This window comes from Phalacrocorax carbo, chromosome 7, assembly GCF_963921805.1.
Source record: "Phalacrocorax carbo chromosome 7, bPhaCar2.1, whole genome shotgun sequence".
NCBI classification, from domain to species: Eukaryota; Metazoa; Chordata; class Aves; order Suliformes; family Phalacrocoracidae; genus Phalacrocorax; species Phalacrocorax carbo.
The window spans coordinates 14,252,466-14,280,366 of record NC_087519.1 but is presented as its reverse complement, the minus strand read 5'-3'; the positions used below and the strand labels follow the sequence as shown (position 1 = coordinate 14,280,366).

Below are 27,901 nucleotides of genomic sequence, written 5' to 3'. Positions count from 1 at the left end.
TGAAATACTTATGGGTAGAGAAAGTGTATCCTTTACTTTTTTAATTAATTTTTCAGAGCTGTGGGTATGCTTTGGCTTATATCAAATGCGCAATATATCCATGCCACACTTGCACATGCAACCACAAACATGCACATAATGTGGTGTATAGTTGGGTGGCTCTTTTGCAACTTCCGAATTCGCACATGCAACTCCTAATTTCAGTCCAGCATCTGCACTTTCAGTCCACACATGCATTTTCATCAGCCAGTCTTTGTGATGTCCCCAAAACCAACATATGTTGAGGGATAACAGAATTAGACATTGCTGATTCCTAGTGTTGAGATCATCCTACTTGAATTGTTTGCCTTTTAGACAAAATAATCTTTTCCTTCTGGGGTTTTGCCTGTTTTGGAGATTGGCACTAATCAGTAGAAGCCCAGTCAGTGTTTGCTGGGTTAGTCTCCCCACAGAAGTATTAGTAAATTAGCTTACAATTTAAAAAGAGATCAGCTGGTGAATTAGTGAGAGTGAAAACTTATTTTAAAGACATAACTTTTGAGGTAGCAAACAAATTGTGACACACTGTTAGACCTTCCATTTTCCCCAGTGTCCTTATTAACGGAACGGTACCAACTTTCATCCATGCATCCCCATCACCATAAACTGGTGTATTTGCCATGTGTGGATGGTAGGTTTATGATTGCAGAAATGACTGGTTTTGCCACAATTCTTGGTGATTAATGTTTCTATAGCAGCTCCATAGAATAATGCTTTAGAAAACCGACTACCTTCAGAGTGTTTATCTCAAGATAACTTCAAAGTATATGAAGCCAAGGGTCAGCTTGCCTGTGCTCCATTGGGAAGAGTAAAGGAAAAAAGCTGTCTTATAAGAAGCTCCTTGCTGCTGAGGACATGGCAGCCAGTTTGGAAAGGGTCAGCTTTCTAGGGTCAGTATGAAGCCACACAAACAAATTCTTTTATGTGCCAGTTGTTACTGCACAATTAATGGATCATAACATTACAAAGCAGAGTTCAGTTACTTGTTACTGCCTTTCCATATATTCCACATACCATACCTCCTGTGCAGGATGTTATCACAGCCTTTTGTCCTGTGCTGATGTGTTTTGAAACTCATCTGAAAGCAGAGACCAGACTAAGAGGACCTATACTTTATCCACTGTTGCTGACTGAACTGCCATTTCAGATTAAACATGCTATCAGCATAGTGAATTGTAATACTGTGTTAACAAATTATTTACTACTAACAATTTTTTTTAAGTAATTGCTAATACATTGTTAAAAGTACATTGCCTTCAGTATGGTTAGATTTTATGAAAAGCCTTGATTGTTTACTAAATGGTAACATTTTTATTTTTCAGTGTTGACCTAGTACTATGTTATCCTTTAAATTAATCCAACCCTGGTTCATTTTATTTAAAGCTCCCAAATGGCATTACTCTAACCTTTGTTTTTTGCATGGTTAGCTAACAACTATATGGGTATTTAAGCAGCTTGGTCAGATGAGCTAAATACCTTTTTTTTTTTTAATTCAAACTAATGAAATATACATTATGTATCACACACTTCTATAGCTCACACTGTTTGGTAGAGGCTTCTCATTCACCTCATGGCTCTGCTTATCCCTATCATCTTGGGACTAGCATCATGTACCAGTCTGAACATGTGTGGTTCCCAAAGACCCTCACTTTCTGTGCTGTTCTTTGTAAGAGTTTTTAATCCCATTCCACACAGCAGTGACACAGTTCACATCACTAAGGCAAGAAAGTCTGGGTTTTTCACTGTCAGAACTGTGCCCACTATCTGACGTACAGCTGTTATCGAAGCCAAATTCCTTAGAGCTGATGCGTTCCTATCAAGGCAAAGAAATTTCCTTTTTTTGTTGTTGTTGGATTTAACTTATGGGCACCTACACACTTATCAGGTGTCAGAATTAAGGCCTTTGTCATAGATTAAAATCCTTCAAGGATGAAGTTTCTTCTTCAAAATCTTCCCCTGCCACTCCCGCACGACACAGCTGCATTATTGAGTTTCATGTAAGTAGGTTTAATTTTTCAGACATGAAGATAACGCACTAGAAGCTTCTGTCACTTTCCTAGTGAAAGATGCTTTTTTTGTTCTTCTGGTATCACTAAAAATACTGAATTTTTATTTCCTTGGCACCATCAGTGTGCTGGAAGGCACTTCCTGTGTGCTGTTTACTCTGAGAGGCTTTGAAGGATGCTCCCATATCCAGCAGTATGTGAACTCCATGGAGAATACTACCTACTCTTTCTTTTGTGCTACTTGAATGTAACTGGATCAATTCAGTTCAGCATTCAAAGTCAAGTTCAGGGTTCTCTATGTGGCCATTAGGCTGGTGGGGTTAAGTCACATCAGTTTCTGTGGACAATGAGAAAACCAGAAACACATCCACTGTGTTTGACTCTCCAGCAGAGTAACCCAGCTCCTGCCTGCAGATCCACTGACTAAGAGAGACCTTGAGTCCATGGCTGGACCAAGGCCTGAACTCAGCCTCCAGGTGACAGTGAAGAGCTCAACAGCTCTGCCCATGCATCCCTGTCAGACAGTGACACTGCTGCTAAGCCTTGTGTGGGAAAGGACTATTATTTTCTCCAGGACTCTCACTGTGTCCAGGATGTGCTCAGAGTCTAAACAACAGCTGCAAACACGTATACTCTTATCTCCCTTTCCAATCTTGGCACATCTCCAGGTTGAACAATAGCCATTGGATTGTCTATTTTCTGGCTAAAGGGAGACAATGGGAGTCAATATAAGCAAAGTTACTCCGTGTAGATCAAGGACGATTACTGTAATAAGAAGACGACATTTTCAAGGAACTCCTAGGGAACAAAAAGCTGCAAGGCCATGTGCCATGGCTCTTTCTCTGGAAACATCAGCTGCTCTGTGTGCCCAGCACGTGATCATGATCTGCACATAAGCAAGGCCTGCAGAACCATGGAGCTGTGCCCCAGGCTCACAAAACACCAAAATGGAGGGTTCTTTGTTCCCTTTGGGGTTTTGGAAACTGGTCCCTTTCAAGGGCTTGGAAGGGCACAGACCCTAATGTGCTTATCTGCGTGTGGGTGAAAGAGGTAGCTGGTTTAAGGACAAAAAGAAAAACAACAAAAAGAAAAAAGTTCTGATAACACAAAATTTATAAATGAGGAATTCAAGCCATAGTAGTGTTCATACCACTGCATCTGTCCTGCTGGCACAGGAGCTGGGCCAGAGACCTTCTGAGTGACTGAGTCTCCTAGTCACCCCTACCCATAAGGGTATAAGGGAGTGATGGCACTGAGCTGGGATTTCCTAAGCCTGGACAGGATCTGTCTTCCCAGTGCGGTATTTTAAAATGCTGTTGGGGTATCCGATGACCTTTTTTTTCCTCCTTCCCCCACAGAGTGTTCAGCTTCTGGTACAAACAAGTTTGGGTACAAAGCAGAAACATCCTTTTCTGTGTATTTCTGGGGAAATTAAGCCTTTCGCCTGTGAGAATGGCTTGGGGTGTACAGCAAATATCTGCTGGTGGAAGCCTGTGGGTACAAGGAGGGTAGGAGGTGAGGCTGGTCCCAGCTGCCTGCCTGGAGGCCAGTGGGGATACTGAGCCTGCCGTGCTGCCTTGCAGCACAGGGCTGGCAGGGGCTGCTGGGTCTCCTGAGTGTTTTTCTGCATGGGTGTCTGGTCAGGTGCTGGCTGCACACAGGGCTGGAAGAGCATCCAGTCTGGCCCTGGACGTCAGCATGGTGAGGGGGAGGGAGCCCGGCCCGGCTCTGGCGCGTTGCTGAGGCAGCAGGAGCCTCAGCAGCATCCCTGAGAGCCAGGCAAGCAAACTCCTCCTCCCTCCCGCTCTCATCTCGTCTCTCTCCCCGCTTCCTTTGCAAAGATGGCAACCGAGGGGCTGCATGAGAACGAGACCTTGGCATCGCTGAAAAATGAGGCTGAGAGCCTGAAAGGCAAGCTGGAGGAGGAGCGGGCCAAGCTGCACGACGTGGAGCGTGAGTGGGGCTGGGGTGTGAGGGCCATGGGCATGGCTGGGGCACTGGCTGCTGCCCTGGGCAGGGAGCGCGACTGCTGCACGCCTGGCACTACCGGCCTGGCCTCGCTGGGGAAACAGGAAAATATACTGCCGCCACCCCAAAATGAAAGCACAGCTGGAAGCCGGGTCCGCTTGCCTAGGAAAGGCAGGCATCCTGCTCAGGAGCAGAGCACAGAGAGAGCTACCCCCAGCACACATGTGTCGTGACAGTGGGTTTTCAATGTTTGCTGAAGTCCAGCCAAGAGAGCACGATGGATGAATGCGCTTGGCTGCGCTGCTCAAACAATGCACAGCTCAGTGCTGGGGTAAATAGGAAGCGGATGGGGAGCGCAGGCAGCGCAGCCTCCCTGGGCGTTCAGGGCCACACAGCGCTAGCTGGGCGCAGGGATGGCTGCCCTGCATCACCCTGGCCACCCCATAGCACCGCGGGGGCTTCTGGCCCCCAAGCGGGCTGCGCACACACAGCTGCATGCTTTCTGCGTTGCCTTTGGCATGTGTGTGTGGGGGTGGGAGGCAGGGATGGGAAGAGGCCATGAAATATTCCCCTCAGTGGATTCTGAGATTTATTTGCATTCTTTTAACACACATCTTAGTGGCAGAAGGAAAGATTAAACCCAGCCTAGTGGAAGTTGATGAGAATTTGCTATAACGAGGCCAGGAATTCACACAAGGTGAAAGGGCTTAAAAAGGAACATTGCTTCCAAAACCAGCTCCTTCTCCCCGCTTTCCCCAAGGAAACAACTTGCAGGGATCCAGTGCTGATTCAGAGGTGCAGGGTGAGTCAATGCTCGAGCTGTCAATACGTAACACTGTTATCAGCTGCAGTTTCAAGATCCATGGTTAATGTAACAGAAATTATATGGACAGATTTCAACCCTGCCTTCCCCCCATGTCCCCCCACCCCTGTTCAGGAAAAAATAAACCTTATTTTTATGGAGCTTCTCAAATAGGTATTAATTTATCTGCTCTGAGATGTAAAAATCCTTTTATTTTTATTATTTAATTTTTATAATTATGATACAATATATTGCAGGAGAGTTTTTGAGAAAGACGTGAATTACTGTATTCCTCTGAAATCATATAGCTCACTTTATTAGAAATATTAGTGGGTTATTAAAACTTTTATTTTATTTGTTTTGATGGCTTAAATGTTGAAAAGGAATCTGAGCCTGTATCCCGTGATTTAGCTCCTAGTGTTTTGTAAGGCTGAGGGACTGGAAAACATTCTTAAATTTTAGGTGGGGAGACTTAGAAGATTTTCTTCTGGAGCAAATAGAGCATTTTCTTGTCTAAATTGGACAATCATATGTTATATGAGTGTCCTATTAACAGGTATCATTAAACAAATGAAGATGGCCTCATTATAGAAACATTATCATAAAGAATCATATTTTTACAGTATAATTTCTGTACCAGAAGTAGTGGGGCCTCTGTTTAATAGACCCCTTAAGTGTATGCTTAAATCCATTTTTGCTCACAGATTTACCTATGACTGCAGTTATACCATAACTGTGTGTGTCATTGATAGTCATAGGATATTTATGTCTTTGTCATTTGTAAAATCTGTAAACTTATATTGGAAGGCTGTGTTTGCATAGCCGTGATGTGATTTCTAAGACAAAAGTCTTTTCCAGAACAATGATCCCTTGTGATATTTAATACCACTGAATCTTTATCAGAGCTTTTTTGCACTTAAATTATCCCCAAGAACTATTTCTGCAGAGATTGTAAGTTTCAGAATAAAGCATCTCTTCTGTTTTGGGGTGGTTTTTTTTTCCAATCTAAAATTGTATCTTTCGCTTTTTTTTTGTTCTGATCATGACTTTCCCTCTGTGGTTCCCAAAACAAACAGCTGGCTGAACTAGGATTGCCCTTATTTGTTCAACTGGTTTTGAACAGCAGCCCTCAAAAATGTGGATAGAAAAAGGAAATACCAAATGTGATTTTGGTTTACAATCTTACAATTTTAAGGATTCAATTCTATTGCTTAAAATTTTAGGTGTAGATAAAAGTTTGTTCTGTTCATGTGACCCATAAATTTTTAAGGCCAGATGAGACCATTAGGACCAACTGAATTCCAGCACAGAAAAGATCAAAGACCCAACAGTATCTGCATCAACTCCATGCCTCCTGTTCAGGCCAAACAATATGTTTTAGAAAAATAGCCTGTTTTATCTGGACCGTTGTAAAACCACTCAAGCTACTTATTGGCTCTAGCTGATCTACTTGCCTGAGTGCATAATTTTCAACTATCTTGAAACAATATTGGAGAATGCTTCAAAATAATTATCTGACTCTAAAACCTGTGCTAGGCGGGTGCAGGATTGTTATGGCTGTGGTTGGAGATAAGCGTCCTCAGAGAACCAGTAAGGCTAAAACAGACAATTCCACAGAGTCTCGGCTGTGTTGACATAATGGAAACACTTTGCCCATTGTCTGTGAAATGTTTGGTTTTTCAGATATGTTCTGGACATAGGCATCTTTCCAGCTGCCATAATAACCTCCTGTCCTGTGTTTTCATGTCTTTTGATTCGATCATTTGGCAGGTTTCCATGGGCAAAAGTAGGGGGAAATGTCTCTTTTCCTCAGTGGGTTTATATGGTACTTTCTCAGAAACTTGCTTCTGACCTCCTGTTAGAGATGGTATGGACAAATTGTCAGGAATGGTTGACAGCACTTGTCCCCTTGCTGGGTGAGACTGGTTGAGCAGAGATTTGAGGTGAGAACATTATTCTAGCACAGCTTGCAGGGCTGGTGGTTTTGAAAGACAGCTCTTCAAAAGCTAATCCACCAGCAATTAGTCCCTGCCTTAGGCAGAAATTGGTCCCCTGACTCTATGCCAGGGAATGATCTCGAAGTTAAGGATTCCTGTTCTATCACTATGACAGCCCTTCCTAGCCTATGAGCTTTCTTGCAGCTCTGAAAAAGTGACATAGGGTGAAGCAGCAATGCAGCTCCAGAGCAATCACCTGCCATGTGGAATGTGGAGCTCAGCCTCCAGCATGGCATTGAAAACCTTAAGATTTCCTCCACCAGCTCATTAAAGCATGTGAGCTTTGGTATTTATTCCAAAAGCTTTGAGTCAGGCATTGCCCCCTTATCTAACAGCAGCTGGATCATCTTAGGTTTCAGTGTGGACAAACACAACAGGGAAGTGCTGGATCCTATTAGCTATTCTCTAGACAGAGTAGTTTTTAATTCTGGTGCCGGGGTCTCCTTCCCCAGGACCCCTACTTTGCTGTGAGACTTGAAGCAACTCCCATCCTCCCTGATGCTCTGTGTGAAGTGTGTCAGAGCTGCCACAGGGTGCCAAGATAGATCATGGCCCTACTCAGCTCCACACTGGATGAACAATGCTGGAGCAAAGCAAATAATTTTCCTCAGATGACACTTTCTCCCAGACATGTGCAGATGACCCTGGCATGAGGCATCAGGATTACATGAGATAACCTTTAATAGTGTCAGCTGCAGTGGGATGAATTTTATGTCAAAGTTTGCACAATTGGAAATGTAAATTTATTAGGTTTTTAAGAATATCAGCTGAAAGTACTGCTATTAAATGAGGTATGAAAGAACTGACTTCTCCACCAGAGGATGCTACTCAGGAAAGTTGCTTGCCCACCCTCTCTATTCCTCTTTCCCATAAAAGAAAAACCTGACCCACCCATGAAGTCCTCGATGTCTGTTGACACTGCTGAGGAGTTGGGTAGCACACACTTATAGCAAATGCCAAGCTTCTCTGCTTAGTCAGAGCTGTGTCCTGGCCCTCAGTGCTCCCCTGGCCACCAGAAGGGATGGCACAGCAGAGGAGAAGTCTCCAGCACCAGTGGCTAGTACCTGTATCACACTGCACCACTGCTGCAGTGCTAAGAGCCAACTTCAGCTAGGAGTCTCACATCCAGAACAAGTATTTTACCATTGAAACTTTGGAGATTTGATGCTTACCCCCTTCTTTTGTATGATTTTCCCTCCAAGACCCAGTAGTTGTCTTCACTTCTGCTCAGTACCTCAAGGCATGTGTTAGGCTGGAGGCTGGCTGTGCACTTTCAAGCCTCAGTCAGACTGAGGATTACCCAGTAAGAGGAAGCAACAGGATACTCTGTTTTCCAGTTATACTTGGGTGTGATGGTCTGCAGGAGCTTCAGCTACTACAGCCCTGGAATCGAAGCCCTGAGTTAATTAACCCTTATCTTTAGCTGGTGAATATGTTCGTACACCACCCATGTTGGTTTTACCAGCTGCCAGCTCTGAAGCAGAGATCATTGGCTTGCACCATAGACTCAAACTTCATGGATTCATTCCTCCAGGTGAAATTACTTATAAGCATAGAGATTTGCCAGGGCAGAGCTTTGATGCAGAGCTCTCTAACCATCAGCTGTTTGCAGTTCATCAGGTGGCAGAGCGTGTGGAGGCACTGGGTCAGTTTGTGATGAAGACCAGGAGGACCCTGAAGGGCCATGGAAATAAAGTTCTCTGTATGGACTGGTGCAAAGACAAGAGAAGAATCGTGAGCTCTTCCCAGGTATGCTATTAGGCAGATGTTTTTCAAAGCTGCTGTTGGGCACTATACAAATTTTTGGCTGTGGTATGTGGCGCTCTTTGCAGATGATACCTGTGTATATTGTAAATGTTTTCAAGATGCCCTTAAATCAGTTCATTGGCAATGTATTTTTCAGATATCACAAATCCAAGCTTCTGATCATTGCTACACCTGTTGTAGCCAATATCCTAAATATTTCTTGCCCACTCATATACAGATTTTCCCCATATTCCCTACTACAATAGAAAAAAGAGATAATTCACCAGGGGCCACTTTTATTTCCTTGTTCTTTACAGATTGCATATTTAGTAATAATTTCAGTTTATGTGTTCAGAGAAAATAATCAGGAAAAGAGAAAGGAAGAAATGTTAATCCTTCTAGAGACTTCTGTGCACAGAAATTTATTCTGCAGTCTGTATGTTTGGTGTGACCTTGAAAGCCTCAAACATCCTGGCAAAATTACTGCATTTACTTGTATATTTTGAGAAACAGTCCTAACACCTGCTCAAGACCAGTCTTATGAGCTGGAAGAGGCAATGAGATAATTACTTTCTAGATCCCCTGTTTCAACCTGAGGCCAGTATGGCAGTGAGTGAGTTTGTTGCATCTCACAGCTGTTCACTGACCTATATGAAATCTGTCAGGGGTCTCACTTGAGGAGTAAAAATAGGCAATCTGCATTGCAAACCACCTTCAATAACTGTGAGTTTTTACCATTCATGGTGATCTCAGCAAAGAGAATAATTTTAAATAATTAATGTAATATTTTTTGAAGTGGTTAAAATTCAGTGTGTAGGTCAGAAAGCTGAACAGGCAAGTTGTAATGCATTTTTGCATTTTTTACTCTATTTTACTAACTGTAGTGTGTCCAGGTACAGCAACAGTTGTTGCTCAGTAATAAGCATTTCGCTTTCATGATATGGGGAGAATAACAATATTATGTGCATAAGGCAAAGTACCTGGCATGAGTGTAGCTGGCATACACCAAGTGATTTTGTTGCTCTGTGTGGAGTGTTCTTACAATGGCTATTTAGCAGATTGTATCAATAGATAATTGAAGGTTAAGTAAGTGTAGTGTGAAGTAAAGGGAAAATCAGGAAAAGACGGGAAAGGGAAGATGAATAAACAGTGCAATGTCCATAAATAGCCCCCATGAGCGCTGCCAGCTCAGCAAGTGATTTGTAATACAGGTCACCTCTTGTATTTGTAAGGCCCTGTACTGAGCCACTCACAGATATCATTTGGGAGAGGTGACTGGCTTTGCAGGTGGTGATTACAGGCTGGGAGAAACACATCATGGCTGAAAGGAGGTGAGGGCTCACTAGCGGCAGTTTCCTGAGGAGATGGTCCTGTCCATGGCGTGTGCTGAGAGTAAGAGGAGAGTAAGAGGAGAGTAAGAGGAGTTCCTATAAACCCGTTAAAAGGGAAGGGGGAAAAAATAAATTGGACTTCTAAGCTGACATCAGTCAACTCAGTGTGGAGGAGATACGCTTTTCTTCTGGTCAAAGGCATAACTCGCACTACTCAGGAGTGTCTCCTTAGTACTTTGCTGTGACCATTGTGCTGTTGTTAAAATGGAGACAAAAATTTCAGACATAACAGACTGGGGGATGGAAACAAGCAGCAGAGTTTTCCCCAAATTTGGGAAGTAGGCTGACAGCCATGTCTCTGGAAGGCCTTCATTTCTCTCTGTCTGTGTGCTTTCATTTAGGATGGGAAGGTGATCGTGTGGGATTCCTTCACTACCAACAAGGTAAACAAAACTTCAGCAAAAGTTAGATTTCTGTGTGCAGGGCAAATGATGGTGGGATAAGATGGAGGGCTGAAGGGCTCACAGATGTCACAGGAGGTGGTGGGATGATGGGATAACATGCAAACCTCCACCAGCACTTCAAACCAAGGGGCCCAGGGCAAACCACCTCCCTTGACCTGTCTCTAAGCAAAGTCCCTGTCAGGGTACTGGAGTTTGTCGTGGTCTCCAGTGGGAGGCTCTTATCCAGCCTCTTCACCGACAGGGAGGGTCCCAGCTGGCAGCAAAGCTCAGCCAGCAAAACAGAAGCCCTCCCTGGGTAAGCCCTGTAGCAGGAGCCATGCGTGATCACCTGAGATCCTTCAGCCATGGTGTTCGCTGCGAAATGGTGCTGCCGCTCCTCTAAGCCCTGCTCCACACAGCTGAGAAAAAACCAGCTCGTTTATAACTCCCTTTTACATGTGCAGCAGTGGGGGCATTTTATGGCACTGAGTAACCCAAATAAAACATGCTCTCTGATCAGTTTGAGGCCCATGAACAAGGTGCAAAGTGTCAGGAAGGGACTAGCCATCCTCCTGCTGCTGGATTCTGCAGTGAGGGTTGTCCCAGCCTTACACGTGACTTATGGCTGGGGGAAACACCTGTACCTTCCACTGGCCCTAAGGATGTCCCACAGAAACACTGAACTTAATACTCTACACTGTTTTCCTTGCACCGATTAGAGAAACAGTGACATCCCAGTTTAAAGAGATGCTGTGTTTCAGGAACATGCAGTGACGATGCCATGTACCTGGGTGATGGCGTGTGCATATGCCCCATCTGGATGTGCCATTGCTTGTGGGTAAGTTCCCAGTTTCCACAGCTGTTCACACAGAGAAGCTTCATTTTTAGTGGTCTCCTGGTGCCTTCAGATGCTGACAGCTAGAAGTTTGCATGTCTTGATTGTGGGTGGAAGGACTACATTCAGTACCTCTGATTCTGTTCCCATAGTGGAATCATATCAGCATCATATCCATTATGTCCACTGATATATCATATCAGAATCATATCCATTATGTCCACTGACTTCAGTGTTGTGTAGGCATGGAAAATAATCCTCTTTCTGCATTTATATTATAGGTTAGGAATTATGCATGCATGCAACTTCCCTGTTCCTGTTTGGTTGTATGTGTTGGATATATCTTCCAAGGGAGAGTGGTTTTAGCTCTGTTCTTACTTTGCACTCTTTCCTCTACGATGTAGAGATTAGTCATAAATGATTACCAGCACATGAATAGATGTTGCCAAGATGGGTGGGGAGAAGTAACCCCATCCTTCATAATCTTCTCCAAGTTTTTTGAGGGCTCAGGTTTGAAAAAAAATGAGTTTATGCAGGGGAGAAAATAAAGAGATGAGATGTTGGCAAAACATCCTTTAAAAAGCGACTGGGTAGATCAGACAAACAAAGCAAGCTTGGGGCAAGAGAAAAGAACAAAGGGAGACTTTACTGTGCAGCTTGCAAATCTGGAAAACAGCAGACTAAGACAGATAGGCAGACTCCATAGATGTGTGTGGAGAGGGACTCCGAACACTGTATGGTTTTGACTAAAACTCAAAGAATAGCAAGGAAGCTCTGTATTCACACCTGTAAGAGAGAAAGGGAGGGCATATATGTATTGCACTGCCTAATTCTGTATTTCTGTTGTGCTGTCAGTTAAGTGCTGTGCACATAATACAAGGCACAGAACCATCACCTGGTGGTGTGCTGGGATCCCAGGGACCAGGGCAGGGCTGATCTACCACAGCACTAGAAAAGGGTCAGACATAACTCAGACCCTTTAGAATAAAAGTCCCACATCTGGCCTGGGAGACACAGCTTAACTGGTGCAACTCTCCAGGAGGGACACACCAGCTACAGAGGTCAGTACTTCCCAAACTCTTCTGAAAGCTGTATCTTCACACCCACTACTTGCTATACCATCTCTGCCATTGGAGTTAGGTCAAATTTATTGAGGTAGATGATGCTTAAATACTGATCCTTGTAATGACGATGTCAACAGAAAAATGGCAGTTTGGCTGTATGTGAAACATTAACCCTGAGGTGACTGCTATGTTACCTCCCAGTTTATATTTTCATGAGGTTTCATTCAGTGCCATTTATAAACCCAATGAGGGTAAAAAATACTGAGGTGCAGCTGTTCAAGTTCTGTAAAGTAGCCAGCCTGGTGAGGCAGCTGGGGCTTCCCTGCACAGGGAGATCCCAGACAGCACAATACAGGGAAGTCGGTACTTGTAAGGATTTGGCAGTGCAGCACTGACAGGTGGTTTCCTTCTTATCACCACTTGCCTTTTGTCGTTGCAGTTTTAACCAGTTCTCTCTCTGTTATTGCTATTATTACTCTCTTTAGTGGCCTGGACAACAAGTGCTCTGTGTACCCTCTGACATTTGACAAAAATGAAAATATGGCTGCAAAGAAGAAATCAGTTGCAATGCACACAAACTATTTGTCTGCCTGCAGCTTCACTAACTCAGACATGCAGGTAAATGCATTTCCTACCCGCTGCTCACCATCCAGCAACATCTAACATGAGCTGCACTCAAATGCAGTAGAAGTAACCTTCCTTGCACCTGGGGCACCCAGGGCCATGTCCTGCCCCATGTAGGGGCTGCTGGAAAACCCTCACTGGGGGCAAGGAAGGTGCTGCAAAAGCTGCTGTAAGGAAATGTTTGTCACAGCCTGTGGCCAGGCTGTCATGCCTGCGCCCTGCAAAGGCCTGTCCCTTCTGCAGAGGAGCTTGCTGGTACCTGTGTGTTCTCTGCTTGCTGGGTCTGTGCTGGCTTGTGTTTTAGGAGCTCAAACTAATGCAAATAGTTAAAAACCCAGCTGAGACAGGACCAGGTTGGGTATGTGCTGTGCCAGCCAGTGGAGGCTGTGTTGTTTGCCTGCTTTGTCCTGGACGTCCAGCCAACTTTGCTTTTGCTTTCATTCTTAGTATTTTTCGTTTGTACCAAGTGTGATATGTGATTTTGAAGATGGCCCCACAGGGCCAACCCTGTTGTCCATATGTGCAGTGGTGTGTTCCCTCAAGGGAAAGAAGTGATGCTATCCCCATCTCGCAGCTGTGGGGTTGGAGCACAGAGGGCCACAGTGGGAGGTGCTGGCAAAGCCAGGAAGTAAATGCAGATCTGAGACCAGGCCAGTCTTCCTCTATAGTGAATATCTCAAAGATCCCTTTCTCCAGAAACATGAAAGATGGTGAAAGGAGCCAGGATAATCCCCTTGTCCTGTCTGGTTTTTTGAATTTAATTGAAGCTTTACTCTGTACAGCTCTGCAGCAAAATAAGTGGCAAAAGAAAGCATTTTCATTGCTTTCTTTGTCAGCAGAGCTGCTGGAAAGGGAATACCTTGTCCCCTTCTTCCAAATATTTGGAACTGTTCTGAAGGAAGTATCAGCTCTCATTGCTTCTATTTCAGGACATGAGATGCCCAAGAGTATGTTGTTTGTTGCTCTCTGGTTTCTGTAATGACTCCAAGGTGCTAATTTAAGTCCATTGCCATGGAAACAAGTGGTGGAGGTACCCAGCACTCAGGCTTGCTTAGCCCTGACCTTACTGTGCAGGAGCCCTGCGTAATTAGAGCGGTATAAATTAAGTGGAATGTTTTTGATGAGGTAGAAAAACCAATATTCTCCATATTTGTCTCTGTATATCTCTCTATAGATACATAGATATGAGATATATATATATGGAGAGAGAGATATCTCATACATATTCTTTCTTGTCCTTACCTATATGCATTGTGATTAAATCCTATGAAAGGAAAAATAGTTATTTTCATAATAAAATAGGAAAGAAAAGTTGGGTCTTTTTTCTCAATATTAAATACAGCAAACTGCATTGATATTGAAGGTAACGTATTACTATTATTAAATGATACCACAGTGGATTAAGGTGCTTTATATTCAGTGATTCAGGTATTTTTCTGAAGACTTTAAAGAGAAATTTTCTTGTGATCAATAGGCTTATGAGTGGTCATTTATAGCATTGCATGTTACTGTTGAAACAAATACAAGCAGGTGGGTTGGCCAAGTTGTTATGTAGGGGATCCTAGAGAATCCCAGATTTCTTATCTTCTTCCTTTTACATAACAGCCACAGAATTAAAATTATGCAGTAACTATGAGGGTGCACAGTGCAACAAACACACTATGCAGGAACTTTCCCAGCTGTGTGCCGAGCAGTTCTGTTCTCCCAGCTCACTTCACCGAGGGATGTGTTACCTGCCCTGGAGCAGCCCTAGTGCATGGTAGAGCCCAGTGCCCTTGCAGCACCCAGCACCCACTACAAGGTGCTGTGAATGCTGCTCCTCTGCCTTGACTGCTCTCTTAAACTACGGCTCAGTTTTCCCTCAGAGGAATGAAAGACAGGGTAGGAGTATAGTAGTTGGTGTGTCCATGGGCATCTGGCAGTGCAATGGAAAGGAGGAGATCTAGGGGTGGATCGTCATTGATTAAAGACACTCTCATGCTGTGTGGGTGCTGAAAGTGGGGATCCCATCTTTGCTTCTCATCACATTCCCGCTCTGGGCCAAGACAAGAGCTGAGCTGCAGGGCTGGTGACCCATGCCCCAGATCAGTCTTGACAGAGAGAGCCTCCCCCGCCTCAGTACACAGAGAGCTGGGGAGCCTCGCTTCCTAAATTAGGTATCTTGCAGCTCTATGGCGTGATAATGCTCCCCATGTGACAATGCTCCATGTCTATTAATAGCAACAGTTAATTGGGATCTCAAGTGTTTTGCATAGGGCAGGCAGCCATACTCCCAGTGTGGCAGGCCTGAGAGGCAGGATGAAGCCCATAGTGATGGCAGAGGAGGAAGAAGTGAGGGGTGGTCCCTCTGCCCTCGCCGTTCCTCCCAGCCCCAGTGCAGTGCTCCTGGCGAGCAGGAACTATGTCCTTGCTGTCCCTGCCGTGTGCAAGTGCTGCCTCTTGCCACCAGGCGCCAGGCAAGGATCCCCAGCCAGAGCTGCTGGACCCTCTCGTGCAGCAAGCCCGAGTCTAACAGCTAAAGGAATTGTTAATTCCCTTCTGGTTTTGGTTTTTTGGAGATTCTTTGGTTTGGTTTTGTTTTCAATAACAATACCGTGAATTGAGTCCATAATATTTTTCTTCAAGGATTAGCTGGAGCTCTGGGTTGCCAACAGACACTTCCCATACACCTTTAGCTACTCCTATTCCCCTCATATCTTTCTTACACACTATTACAAGAGCAGATCCTCCGAGCTGAAACTCTTCATTCCTCAGCCAAGTACAAATATTCCTCACAACAGAGAAGTTCATTGATCTAGCCTCAAAAGCTACCCAGAAAGACAAGTCAGGACCTTCTTCTGTTGTTATAATCTCAGAGTATTAGTGTCTGTCTACTGCAGGATTTGGAACAGTCTGTTCTGCAGCTTTGCAGACCTCTGTTTATGGGAGGAGGTTTTGGAGCGTCTGGCAAACATGCAACTCCATGAATGGTTTCGTGACTGTGTGATCATTTTCTTCTTGAAGATTTTTTTCTTTTTAACTCCTAACTGCCCACTGGGATCCCTTGAGTTTCCTCATCGACCATGAGAAAAACCTGTGTAGAAGACTGAGACCCCTCCTAAATTCACCCTTGCCTCCTTCCACGCCAGTGCACAGGGACCCTTTCAACCTACAGAATTTGTGATTGCATAATAGCTTCGGGTGCCAAGGGGAAATTTTGAACAATTGAGCATCATCAGGATTTAGCCACAATAACAAGCACTGGTCATGTGTGCTTTCTACAAGCACTGTAGCAGATGAGGGAAGCTGGGAGCTATGTTCGGTCAGTGTATGTTCAAGCCCTTTCACACGCAAATGGTTTTGGACAAGTGAGAGGTGATGGACATATCAAACAACTGTCTAGACAGGCTTACTTTCCTTTCAGAAAATCCATGTCTTAAGCCCAATTAATTGGGTTTAACCTGGCTATTTCAAGCAGAAAAAAATTTAGGGAGTTGAACAGGTATAGTTAACTCCAACACTTCCCTTTACCCTGGTTGAATTCCAGCAGCCTAAATATGGATAGGGATAATTACAGGGGAAGACAGGAATACCAGTCTGGTTCTACCTCCTTTTTGGAGGATGTGGAAATGCCAGCAGATGGCCATCAGTTCTCCAAACCCCACTGCACAGAACTGACTGTTATTGAAACACTGTGTAGGTATAGCTACATTTTCTCTTTTTCCTTTCGACTCTAACTTCTTTCCTTAAAAATAAAAACCATAAACTGTGTTTAGATTCACATTGTTTTTATGGTTTTGATTTATTGCATAATATTTCACTGAATTAATGCTGCCCTTGGTGTATGTATGTCAGTGGTTTCTTTGTGAACTTGAAGATCATCTGCTGTTTTTTGTATTGTGACTCTTCTTACCACATCCTATAGATCCTGACAGCAAGTGGAGATGGAACTTGTGCTCTGTGGGATGTTGAGAGTGGGCAGCTCCTACAGAGTTTCCATGGTCATGGAGCTGATGTCCTGTGCCTGGACCTGGCCCCTTCTGAAACGGGAAATACATTTGTCTCTGGGGTAAGCAGGAGCTTTCTATCTTAATATAAAATTAAGGAATGTGGAAGGGAAGAGGCAGCAAATTCAGAGGCTCATGATCTTTTTGAGAGAGTGCTAGAGTATGTGTTGGAAGCCCCAGTGCAATCCACTCTGCAAGCACATTTTCCAAGCTGGAGCAAATTAAACCCCTGACTGTGGGGTCAAACCCACCCAGCCAGTCTGACTGCAGTTCTGCTTACTTAGAAAATTCCACCCCACACCAAAGCAATCCAGCCCAAGATCAAAACAATGCCTCTCCTGGAAAGAGAAAGGCTCAGAGAGCAGCGGCGCCTATCACAGCAGAGGTGTGAGCCCCTGTGGATAGGAGCCCAGCACAGCAGATAACTTCCCACATTTGGCTCCTTTCTTGTGCCCTGCTCTCTGGAGCTGGACAGGGTGTGCCAGGTGGCTGCTCAGGCCATTGAAGTCAGGCTGCAAATAACGTGCGTGCCACTATGTCCCTCGACCACTCCGCAGGAGCCAAGGGGTAGCTTGGGTGCTGGCTAAACCAGTGTACAAGTTGGAGCAGGGAGATGAGGTGTGGCCACATCTTCAGCTGTTGCTGAGTCCCCTGTGCCTTCCAGTGGTACCAGAGGCATTTAAAGTCCCTTCATCAGTCAGCCACTGCCTGCTCCCTGTCCTGGCCCAGAGAAACTCACAAACCTCACTGGTGCTGCAAGACTGGTGTGGGAAAGTACCCAGGGCACCTTTCAGATCTTGTCCTGCTGCTGAGGGATTGCTGTTCATGGGTGGGCCAGCCTTTGGCATGCAGCCTGGCAGTCAGGCAGGCAAGGCATAAAGGTGAGTGAGATGGTGCTCAGCTCCTTTTTGAGGTGGTCCTGGTCTTTCCCACATCAGAAATTGAGTGTGCAGGTGACAACTGTCAGGAGCACAGAGATGACCTCTCACTGGAGGCAGGTTGCTACCAGTAACTTTGCTGAAGGTACCTGGCTTCTGAGCCTCACCGGTGCTGGCCCAGGGCTGTCGTGTGCTTGCTGATGGAAATGGCCCTTGTGCCAGAGGGTGCCCACCATGGATTAGGGGGTTTTGCTTGTTCTGCTTGGAGTCACGGTCCCATCCCTACACAGTAATCCTGGATCTTTTCTGTTATGGCTCTTTTATCAAATTTGGCTGGCCCATCAGGAGCAGAGCCCAGCACACTGGCCCAGTTTGCCTGCTGCTAGCACAGCTGCTCTGAAGCGTGACTGAAAGCTAATTCCAGCCGAGTGCATTACTCCTCCCGGGCTTTCTTGTCACTGAGCTTGCTTCCCAGAAAGGATAGATTCATTCTCACTGGGAACAGCTCAGCTTATTATAGGGCAAAGAATCGCAAGCAGCTATGGTACTGCTAAGAGAATATGTCATACTTATGTCAATGTAGCAGTTGGGCATGCCTGTCCTTACAGGGACTCACTTAACTCATCATGTGCAAAATACCATTTCAGTGAAGATCTGTCTTATATCATGTCAGCACAGCTATAGCCAAAACAGTGCAACCTGAAGGTATAGTAGCAATAGGAAGACTCCCTGTATATTGTGCCTATGTAATACAGTAACCTTGAGCTGGAATAATCAATGTCAATACTCCAGTGTGTAGACTGGGTGCTGTTGCATTTAGTGACTTAACTGAAAATCCCAGCCCTCCTGGGTGAGCTCAGGGCTGCATCCTGGGCTGTTATGCTCAGTGCCCTCTGAGTGCTGCCCCTCAGGGCAAGTTGGATAGCACTCAGGGGGCCCATCTCTCCGCAGGTGGTTGCTGGTTTCTCCTTCAAAACATTAGGAGTCAAAGCACAGCTTGTCAGATTGGTCTTGCCCCCAAACTCCCAGAGAGGTCAGTAAGAACAGTGCACATAGAAGCAATACGAAGGGCTGGGCTTGGGCTGTGGCGGGGCTTGAGAGGGAAATATGCTGAGTCCAAAATGTTCTCTATCCTGTTTGGTTTCCCTTGCGCAGAAACCACAAGTTGGTACAAAAGAACATTACCTCTTTTAAGTAATGACATCATTAGTAAAAAACCTGGGATTTCATTTTAACAAGAGAATTCAAAAAAAAAGAGGGAAAGATGTGAACTGTGGAGAGACTGTTTAATTTAATTACCAATCATATTTCCTTAAAAATAAATAACATGTGTGGCACAGTCTGCTGAGCAGGATACGCTAGCTTGGCAGAAGCAGCAGCTGCCCGGCCTGCGCTGTGCTTCTCACACAGACTCAGAGGGACTGAGGCCCCAGGAGCTGAGCCTACCTATGGCCTGCCCCTCAGCAGGGTCATATTTATTAAAATCTCCCGTCACTCTTAAAAGAAAAGACTGTTCTTTTTCCTGTCACTGCGATTGTGACAGCAGTGAGGCATCACAGCTGAGAGCATGGCCCTATGGGTATGAGATGGTCCCTGCCCTGAGGATGTTGGAGACTACAAGGGCTGAGCCCCTGCCCAAAGCATTCAGGGTGCTGAGCACCTTGCAGCAAGCACTGAGTGTTAAATGATCTTTTTGAAGCACAGCTTGGAAGGGCAAGTTAGAGCTTGACAATGAGACAAAATGCTCTTGTGTTGCTTTTCTCATCCCAACCACACCATTGAGCACATGGGTGCAGAGCCACGGCAGGGGTTAACTCTGGTAGGAGGCTGGGCAAGAGACCCTCCAGGTGCGCTTATTTAATTTTCTATTTCAGTGTTTGAAGAGAAATAGTTATGAAATTTTAAATGCTGGGTACTAATTTTTTATATTGGGCATGTTAAGTGGTAAGGGAATGAGTCAGTTCTGCAGCTCTGTAGCATGCTGGGACTGCAGACATAGGTATAGCAGCAGCAAAAGCAGAGCAGGGCTGTGAGTGCCGGTTAGTATGGGACTGCCTGCGCAAACATCCCAGGCCTATCTGCACCCCACTGTTGCATGGCAGTGCTATGCCCGTGCTGGTCTGCAGCACCACTGAGGCTCCAGCTTTCATGGTGTGCTCTGCTCCTAACTGCAACTGCACCAGCCTTGGGGGAACCAGTACAGCCAGTTCTGGGGCTGCTTTGCTGGTTAAATTCCCTCAGAGCTGTTGATGTTCAGAGCCTTTGAATGTAGTTGGGCTTGATGAAATGTATCAGATACATGAGGGGTGACTGTCACCATTTGCACAACAGTAGTGAATTTTTTTTGCCTTATTAGGGATGTGACAAGAAAGCCATGGTTTGGGATATGCGCTCTGGTCAGTGCATCCAGTCATTTGAAACCCATGATTCAGATATCAACAGTGTCAGGTCAGTACGTTTCTGGAAGAGGACACATTTGCAATGTTGAGCAATGCGCTCGTTCTATTTTTGAAGTCTGACCTCATCCAAGTAATGTAATGTGTTCTGGTTTTTTTTTTACCTCATGCACAGATATTATCCAAGTGGAGATGCTTTTGCCTCTGGTTCAGACGATGCCACGGTATGTTAATTCAGCAACTAATTTAGGGAAGTTCTGTTACTTCCCAAGATAGATTTTCCTAAAAGACTAGGTCACATCCACAGATGACTTTAAATGACTAAACTGGGCCAGTGACACCAAAGTTGCAGAAATAATAATGCAATAGTATAATATATATTTAATACTATATATAATGCTGTGGGGAAAATCTAGTAACACTTTGTAGGTCACCTCTGCAAAGTTTTCTACATGAGGTACTATCCAAATATGCATTTCAGTTTTTCTATGTTTTGAAGTTTCATAATCAAAATTAGCTTATGTCAGAAAGAGCAGAACAGTGCAAGGGCACAAAGGGAGCCTGCACATGAGTTTTCACTTCCTGGTGAGCAGAAGGGCTGTGGGCTCAGCACAGAGATGGGCAGACCCAGCTAGCTGGAATCCACAGCCCCATGCATCCTGAGAGCACAGCCCTAGGGTGGCCTTCGCTACGTACATCTCCTCCCCGTAAGCCTAACTCACTGCCAAAGCTCTTCACTGCAATGAGTCACCGCATGCAGGTCATCCTAGATGATACAATAGGTCTTACTGGATCTTACTTATGAGCAAGGTGCTAAGAGGGGCACGATATGTGTTGACAGGTAATTTTGATCAGCATATTCTATGCAAAATGCCACTTACCTCCTGGTGCCTTTGGGCGCCTGAAGAGTGCACAGGGCTGGTGGCTCTCACTGCAGCTGATGGGTTCCTGTAGGGGACCGGGCTCTGCCTGTACCAGCCTGTAGGGACTGAGCTGGCAGTTAAGTGTAACTTGAGCAGATGTTTGGGAGGCTCCTGGCACCTTATTTCTCCTGTTTATTCAAACATCACACCGAATTCCATGAGGATGAAGGCTCTTTTCTAAAATACTCTGCCCTCAGAGCATGTTTTGAGTCTGATCCAATACTAGCTAAACTCAATAGAAACATTCCCTTTGTCTTCATTGGATGCAGAGACCTCTCAAGGCTCTTCTGGAGAGAGTTTACACTGTTTTTAGGTCTTAAAAGCTGCAATTATAAATTAATACCTCTAGCTCTGTGGTGAGCCCAGTGCCTCTCAACACATTCTGATACAGTACTGGGAGCACTTGAGATGCTGAAGGAGTGAGATGCAGAAATTATCAATCATTAAATTGCAATCAGAGCACTCTCTTTTTATGCCCAGTACCACAGGCTCTGGGCTCCTGTGCTTATTAATTTATTTGATGGGGTGTTTCTCTCTTAACCATTCCTGACACCCCTGACTTGAGCAGGAGAATGGGAAATTACATCTCTGTACTTTTAACAGAGATTTTGGCAGTTTCCATCTACTTCAGTCTTAAAATGAAGAGGTTGGTGTTTTCAGCATTACAGACTGTTACACTGACAGTATCCTTGACCTGATTTATATACTTAGGGATTTCGAGGAACAGATAATCCGGACTGTCTGGAGAGAAACCATAAAAGTGTGCTCACATGGCAGTGCTGTCACCTGTGGTGACCCCACCTGCCTGTGAGGACAATCTGATTAAATTATTCATCAGTGTGGAACACTGGGAGACCTGGACTTCACATACCTGGCAGCTTCCCACCACCCTGCAAATGAAACAGCCTCTCCTTTATGTGCAGGCTTGAGTATCAGCCATTTTTCACTGGTGAAGTCTTAATATTAACCAACCCATCTGGCCAGTGTTTGCTTAAACTTAACCTACTGAGGAAGGTTTTCAGTTCAAATAGTTTCAAAAGTGCATCTTGATTTCAGGGCTAACAGACTGCCTTTCTGCATGGCAATGAAGTCTGGTCTGTCTATACATTATTTCCATGTTAAATAAGCCTAAGTATGCTGGCAAATGATAAAAACAGGAAGTGCAGGTTGTAGAGGTGATTGGGGATTTTCCATGAGAAATGAAAACCAAAGATCTATATAAAAATGTGTTATTTCACTTCAATTATTTTTACATAAGTTTTTCAGACAGAGAGGCCTCACAGAAGGGCAGTGGCTGTTTGCTATCCTGTCTTACTCAGAACAAGGACTACCTACCATCTAGGCTTCCCCATGCCAAGGGACTGTCTGAGCACTGTGCCATTGTGTCCATGTTCTCAAAGATGACTAGAGATTTAATCCTCTGTCTCCCAGACTCCAGCTGTGACTAAACTGTTGCCCTTAGAGACTGTCTCCCCATGCACCTCCACAGCAGCAGGGTGCCCTAGTATGTAGGAAACCACAATGGGGAAGCAAGAGTGTGGGGGGACTTCAGTGGGTAGCTATGGTCCAAAACCCACCACTCATCTCTTTGTAGCAGGACAGGCAGGAGGCTGAACAAAGTCGTTTGGAAAAGCAGGTTCTTCACACAATTTATACAAAACAGCCTTGTGTTGGATCCCTGTTAGTCTCCAGAGGAGTCCCAGTTACAGCAGACAGAAATAGCTGAAGGAAGGAAGCCAAGCAGCCACTTCCCATGATGCCTGTTAGGCTGTAGTCCGTCCCAATCCCATTTTTCAGTTAAATGTAGTGGCCGTTGACTCCAGCCTTTGCTGAGGCATGTGTGTTGGTTCTGTTTTAATCCTAGTGTCGCTTATATGACCTTCGTGCAGACAGAGAAGTAGCAATTTATTCCAAAGAGAGCATCATTTTTGGAGCATCCAGTGTGGACTTCTCTCTCAGTGGTGAGGCCTGAACTTTGGAGGTTATCTTAGTGCTGGGATTTGAGGGGAACTGTAAAATTTTGCCAGTTTAATTTGATAAAACATTTGTTATTAAAAGTTATTAGAAGTAATGCTAAGTACCAAAATAAATATTTAATGCATGGAAGCCTTTTTCTGCCCCTGTAAAAATAATCACTCTTTAAATAACCTAGCTGGCTATTGCGTCATTGTAGCAATGAAAAGTATTTTCCTGGCCCTACTGAAGGCAGGAAATATTTTGCCTTTGACTACAGCTGGGCTGGAATTTCACAATAATGATTACAAACATTTCAAAGGAAACATGAAATGTAACTAGACTATTAAACACACTTGCACCAATAGTTTATAAAAGGATAACAAATTATTAATAGATAGTAGAAGTACGTTGGAGGAGCATGAAGACAGAGACATTATCATTTTTCACTACAGGTCTGGAGGCATGAGCTCAAGTCTTCTCTTTCCTGCCCCAGCACAAATGCAGAGTTCCTCCAGTCAGCCTGCAGGGGGATGAGTGAGTGGGTGGTGAACTGCCCTCTGCTTGGGACAGAGGCAAATGTCCCTGTCATGGTTCCAAGCACCACAGCTTGTCCTGTTGGGGACAATGAATACCAAATTGCCTGCTAATCATTCAACCATTTGTATTCCACTTCTTATGTAAAGTCTGAACAAAATATTATTACCCTGTATTAGCTGTTGGAGTGCTCTTCAGCCTGCCATGATTTGGAGCCATTCCCCACCTCTAATGACTGAACAGATTCTATATTATTTAACTCAATTTAAACTATACTTTTTAACTAATAAATTTTAATTTGTTTACCATTTAGCATACTCAGCAGTGGAGCAGGGGTGTCTAACAGGAGCACAGCTGTGGTCAGGGCTTGTTGTGTGTACAGGTTGGCACAGGAAAGTTGGGTTGTGGCTTACTGGGGGATGAATGTCCTGCAGAAGGCCCTTGCTGCAGTCAAGATGTGTTACCCACTTAAGACTTCACTTTGCAAAATGTCATTCTCTTTGTAGGTCGCCTGTTGTTTGCAGGCTATAACGATTACACCATAAATGTCTGGGATGTGCTGAAAGGGTCCCGTGTATCCATTCTATTTGGACATGAAAATCGTGTCAGCACCTTGCGGGTCTCTCCCGATGGGACAGCATTCTGCTCGGGCTCCTGGGACCACACTCTCCGAGTAAGTGCTGGGAGCACCAGCCTTGGGTGCTTCTTTCTGTTGTGATTTAACCCCAGCTGGCAACTCAGCCACACAGCCGCTCACTCACTCCCCCAGTGGTGGGATGGGGGAGACAATCAGAAGAGTAAAAGTGAGAAAACTAGTGGGTTGAGATAAAGACAGTTTAATAAGTAAAGCAGAAGTTGTGCATGGAGGCAAAGCAAAACACTGAGTTCAATCACTCCTTCCCATGGGCAGGCAGGTGTTCAGCCATCTCCAGGAAAGCAGGGCTCCATCATGGAAAACGGTTACTTGGGAAGACAAACACCATCACTCCAAACGTCCCCCCCTTCCTTCTTCCCCCAGCTTTATACGCTGAGCATGACGTCATATGGTGTGGCACATCCCTTTGGTCAGTTGGGGTCAGCTGTCCCAGCCATGTCCCCTCCCAGCTCCCTGTGTACCCCCAGCCCACACCCTGGTGGTGTGGGTGAGAAGTATAAAAGGCCTTGACTCTGTGTAAGCACTGCTCAGCAGTAACTAAAACGTCCCTGTATTATCAACACTGTTTACAGCACAAATCCAAAACATAGCCCTATACTAGCTACCGTGAAGAAAATTAACTCTATCCCAGCTAGAACCAGCACACTTTCTTTGTTTTACTGTTTAAAAAAAGGGTGTGAGGGGGAAGGGTTGTTTCAGGAAAATTGACTCTAGAGGGACTAATGAGGATATAAAACCACAGTGTAAAACATGAACAAAAAATTCAAATAAAAAAATCCCCACAAAGTGCTAGCCAAAGTGTTAAAGTCAAGGGAATTTTGCACTTACGGGTTAAATATCATTGCTGCTAATACACTGTGCTGCTAATACACTGTACTGCTAATCTGACTGCCTTGCCAAATTTTAGTTGAATGTTTGATAGGATAGTCAATGTCAAAAATGGTTGTTCAACTCTCTCTCTGCAGATCTGGGCTTAACCTGAGATCCTGTATGAAGAATCAAATGAAGACTGACACCCTGGACTGCAAAAACTGCGTAAAAGCACCACCCCTCAAAATGAAATATTTGCTATACAACAAGAGTGACACTGAACCCACAGATTAACACAACTAGGTAGAAAATGTAATCTACTTGAACACATAGCAAACATCAACTTCTAGTTAAATTAATTCTGTTTTGAAACTGCCTTCTTTTATTAGAAGTAGTTTAGATAATTATAAAGGGATTTTTCTCTTAAGTCACCTGTATCATAGAATTGAGTATTTCAGTGCACATTATGTATTTATTTGCATGGAGTTCCTTTTCAAAGTAAAAAAGAACAAAAAAAAAGAAAAAGAAATATTCCTGACTTTATGAGGGTGTAGCATAAGTAAGACTTTGGAAACATTCCATAGTAGTGCATTGAATTTTGGTGTTGAAAAGTGGAAGGAAAAACAATTCTGATACTTTATGATGGCATTGTGGATGTCTGAACCTTGGTAGTAAGTAGAGGAGCAAAGGACCTACTGTAAAGGTGCTGGCTGTTGTCATAAAAATGTATTTTTTGTAGAAAAAAGGAATCCTTTCAATCCCTGTTTTTTCCTACTGTCTTTTTAGATAGAAATGAGTATTTCATCTGTTACATGAATATAAAAAATCTAAATATATACAAAATGATAAACTGCAAAGATGAGAGATATAAACATGATTTACATAATCATGAGGTAATACTTAACCAGTAGTTTCTTAGAAATTTTTAATTGTATCACTTGGTGAGTGAATTTTCTTTTACTTAAAGGAATACTACATGCTAAGCACTAAGCGATACTACATGCTAAGCACTAAGCACTGTTATACTGATGGTCAAATCTTTTCCAAGTTATTCATAGTAATTTTATGACCATGATTTTTATTTGCATTTTGAGCAGCTCATACCACTTTGGCAGGGCAATGTAGCTTAAATGTGTAATAAGGCAGTATATGCCCATTTTAAGGACCTTCTGCAATGTCAGAGCAGTCAAAGTTCATGCAAATGTGGGTCAAACCTTACAAGCCAAATCATACCGTCCTTACTCTAACAGTAATCTCCCACTGGTGTGGACATGGTTTTGTCATACTTGGACTTGAGAATGAACAACAGTAAGCTGTTGAAAACCTGTTGTGAGCCACAGTTCTGCCAGTCATTTGATCCTGTGCACACCAGAGCCTGCAAGCCTGTTGGATCCAGGCGCTGCTGGGTTTCAGGGAAGCAGTACAGCCAGCCTCACTGCTGGTAGCCCCCAGCCCTCTGTGTGAGCATGGTAATGCAGTACAAACTGGCAGGACTACCCCCATATGGAGCTGATGCTGTAGAATTAAGATTTAACCAGAGAAAGGTGAAATACAGTTAATTATAGAACTATTGGAAAATTATATCTGCATTTATACATTGAAAACTGTTGAGACTAGAGTGTATGACCTCTGCTCATACTGACAGGTACTGAGTAACCTGAGCAGAGGCATATAGGGAGCAAAGTGCTGGAGTAATGCTGGGGGCTTGCATGCTCTGGCCTTTGAAATTCAAATGGTGAGATACATCTCTGAAAAAATCAAAGATATGATTTATATTTAGACTGAAACAAGAGAAAACAAGCTCACTGGAGTGAGCTTGATCACAAGCTCACTGATCACTGGATGAGTTGACTGTTCATGTAAGTTTGATGATAATATTCCCATTCTGTTTGAAAGTGGGATTTTTTTAAAAATTCTATAAAAATTGTACCAGAAACAAAGTCTCCTGGTTCATTAAAATATCTGTTCCATGAATCCATAACCGATTAACTTAGGACACTGCCATTTGAATCAGCTCAGTCCCTAATAAAATAGTACAGCTGTTTTCACTTGGAAAAGTCAACTCTGATGCTTTGCAATATTTGTGGCAAACTATCCCTGTAACAAGCTGAATGCACTACGGAAATGTTATATAGAGCTCACTGTGCAATACTGAGTCAATACACTGCACTCTGTACTGATCAAAAGATTAATATCAATGTTTAGATAGTATTTATTGGTAAAATGTTTGTTTCAAACATACTACATTGTGTTGATACTTATGAATGGCCTAAATACAATAAATAGTATTTTACATATTGAGAACATGTATACAGTCGTTTTTCCCATCAGTTAGGTTCTTGTAATGGTAGCTATTTTTTCTGGTTTTTTTTGCATTTACTTTTTGTGCCATACAGTTTCTAAGATCATTTGTCCTGCAAAAATCTAGGGTGAAATCCAGATATACCAGAAAATTGCTTCTGGAATATCTTCTGGAAATACCCAAGGTGATCCTGAGCAACTAAGAGCAAGCACTCCTTGAAAGTACCTGAGACTGCATCTGAGCTCCTTCTGCATTCAGGAGGCCAGAATTCAGGTTGTGTTTTCCTGCTCAGAAGGATCACAGCTAACACGTGACATTTTCTTTCCAGATCCTTGTTGCCATACCCAGGAACGCACTGGAAAACGCAGAGTATGTGTTTTGTGGGAATGCAGGATTCTCTTCACGTTGCAGTGGGATGCCAGTGAAAGCTGGGCACCAAAATGCTATTGAGGGCTCTGGCTATCACTGTTTGGGTAAACCATATTTGCAGATCACCTTGAGATGCAACAGTTCAGCTTTCTGCCTTGTCAGAAACCATGCTGGTGTCAGCTGTTCTCTCCACTTTAGTGTAGGTTCTGTGGTCAGCATGAGGGTGGTTGGTGCAAC

The 27,901-nt window shown here is 44.1% G+C and overlaps 1 protein-coding gene across 1 annotated transcript; it reads left to right on the top strand.

The window, feature by feature from the left end:
- Nucleotides 1-3,752: 3,752 nt before the first annotated feature.
- Nucleotides 3,753-27,295, top strand: GNB5 (G protein subunit beta 5). Its single transcript, XM_064456419.1, has 11 exons — nt 3,753-3,998; nt 8,425-8,561; nt 10,291-10,332; nt 11,094-11,170; nt 12,717-12,849; nt 16,760-16,903; nt 20,076-20,167; nt 20,291-20,339; nt 22,903-22,999; nt 24,035-24,201; nt 25,149-27,295. Exons 1-11 carry the CDS (start codon nt 3,887-3,889, stop codon nt 25,158-25,160), a joined length of 1,062 nt encoding a protein of 353 aa, XP_064312489.1. The 5' UTR covers nt 3,753-3,886; the 3' UTR covers nt 25,161-27,295.
- The last annotated feature ends 606 nt before the right edge of the window (nt 27,296-27,901 follow it).

Excerpts from the sequence above, each read along its gene's own strand:
- GNB5 (XM_064456419.1), top strand. The coding sequence starts at position 3,887 with ATGGCAACCGAGGGGCTGCATGAGAACGAGACCTTGGCATCGCTGAAA. Across the intron at positions 8,562-10,290 it reads GAATCGTGAGCTCTTCCCAG|GATGGGAAGGTGATCGTGTG; the intron begins GTATGCTATTAG and ends GCTTTCATTTAG. Across the intron at positions 20,340-22,902 it reads CTGGTTCAGACGATGCCACG|TGTCGCTTATATGACCTTCG; the intron begins GTATGTTAATTC and ends TTTTAATCCTAG.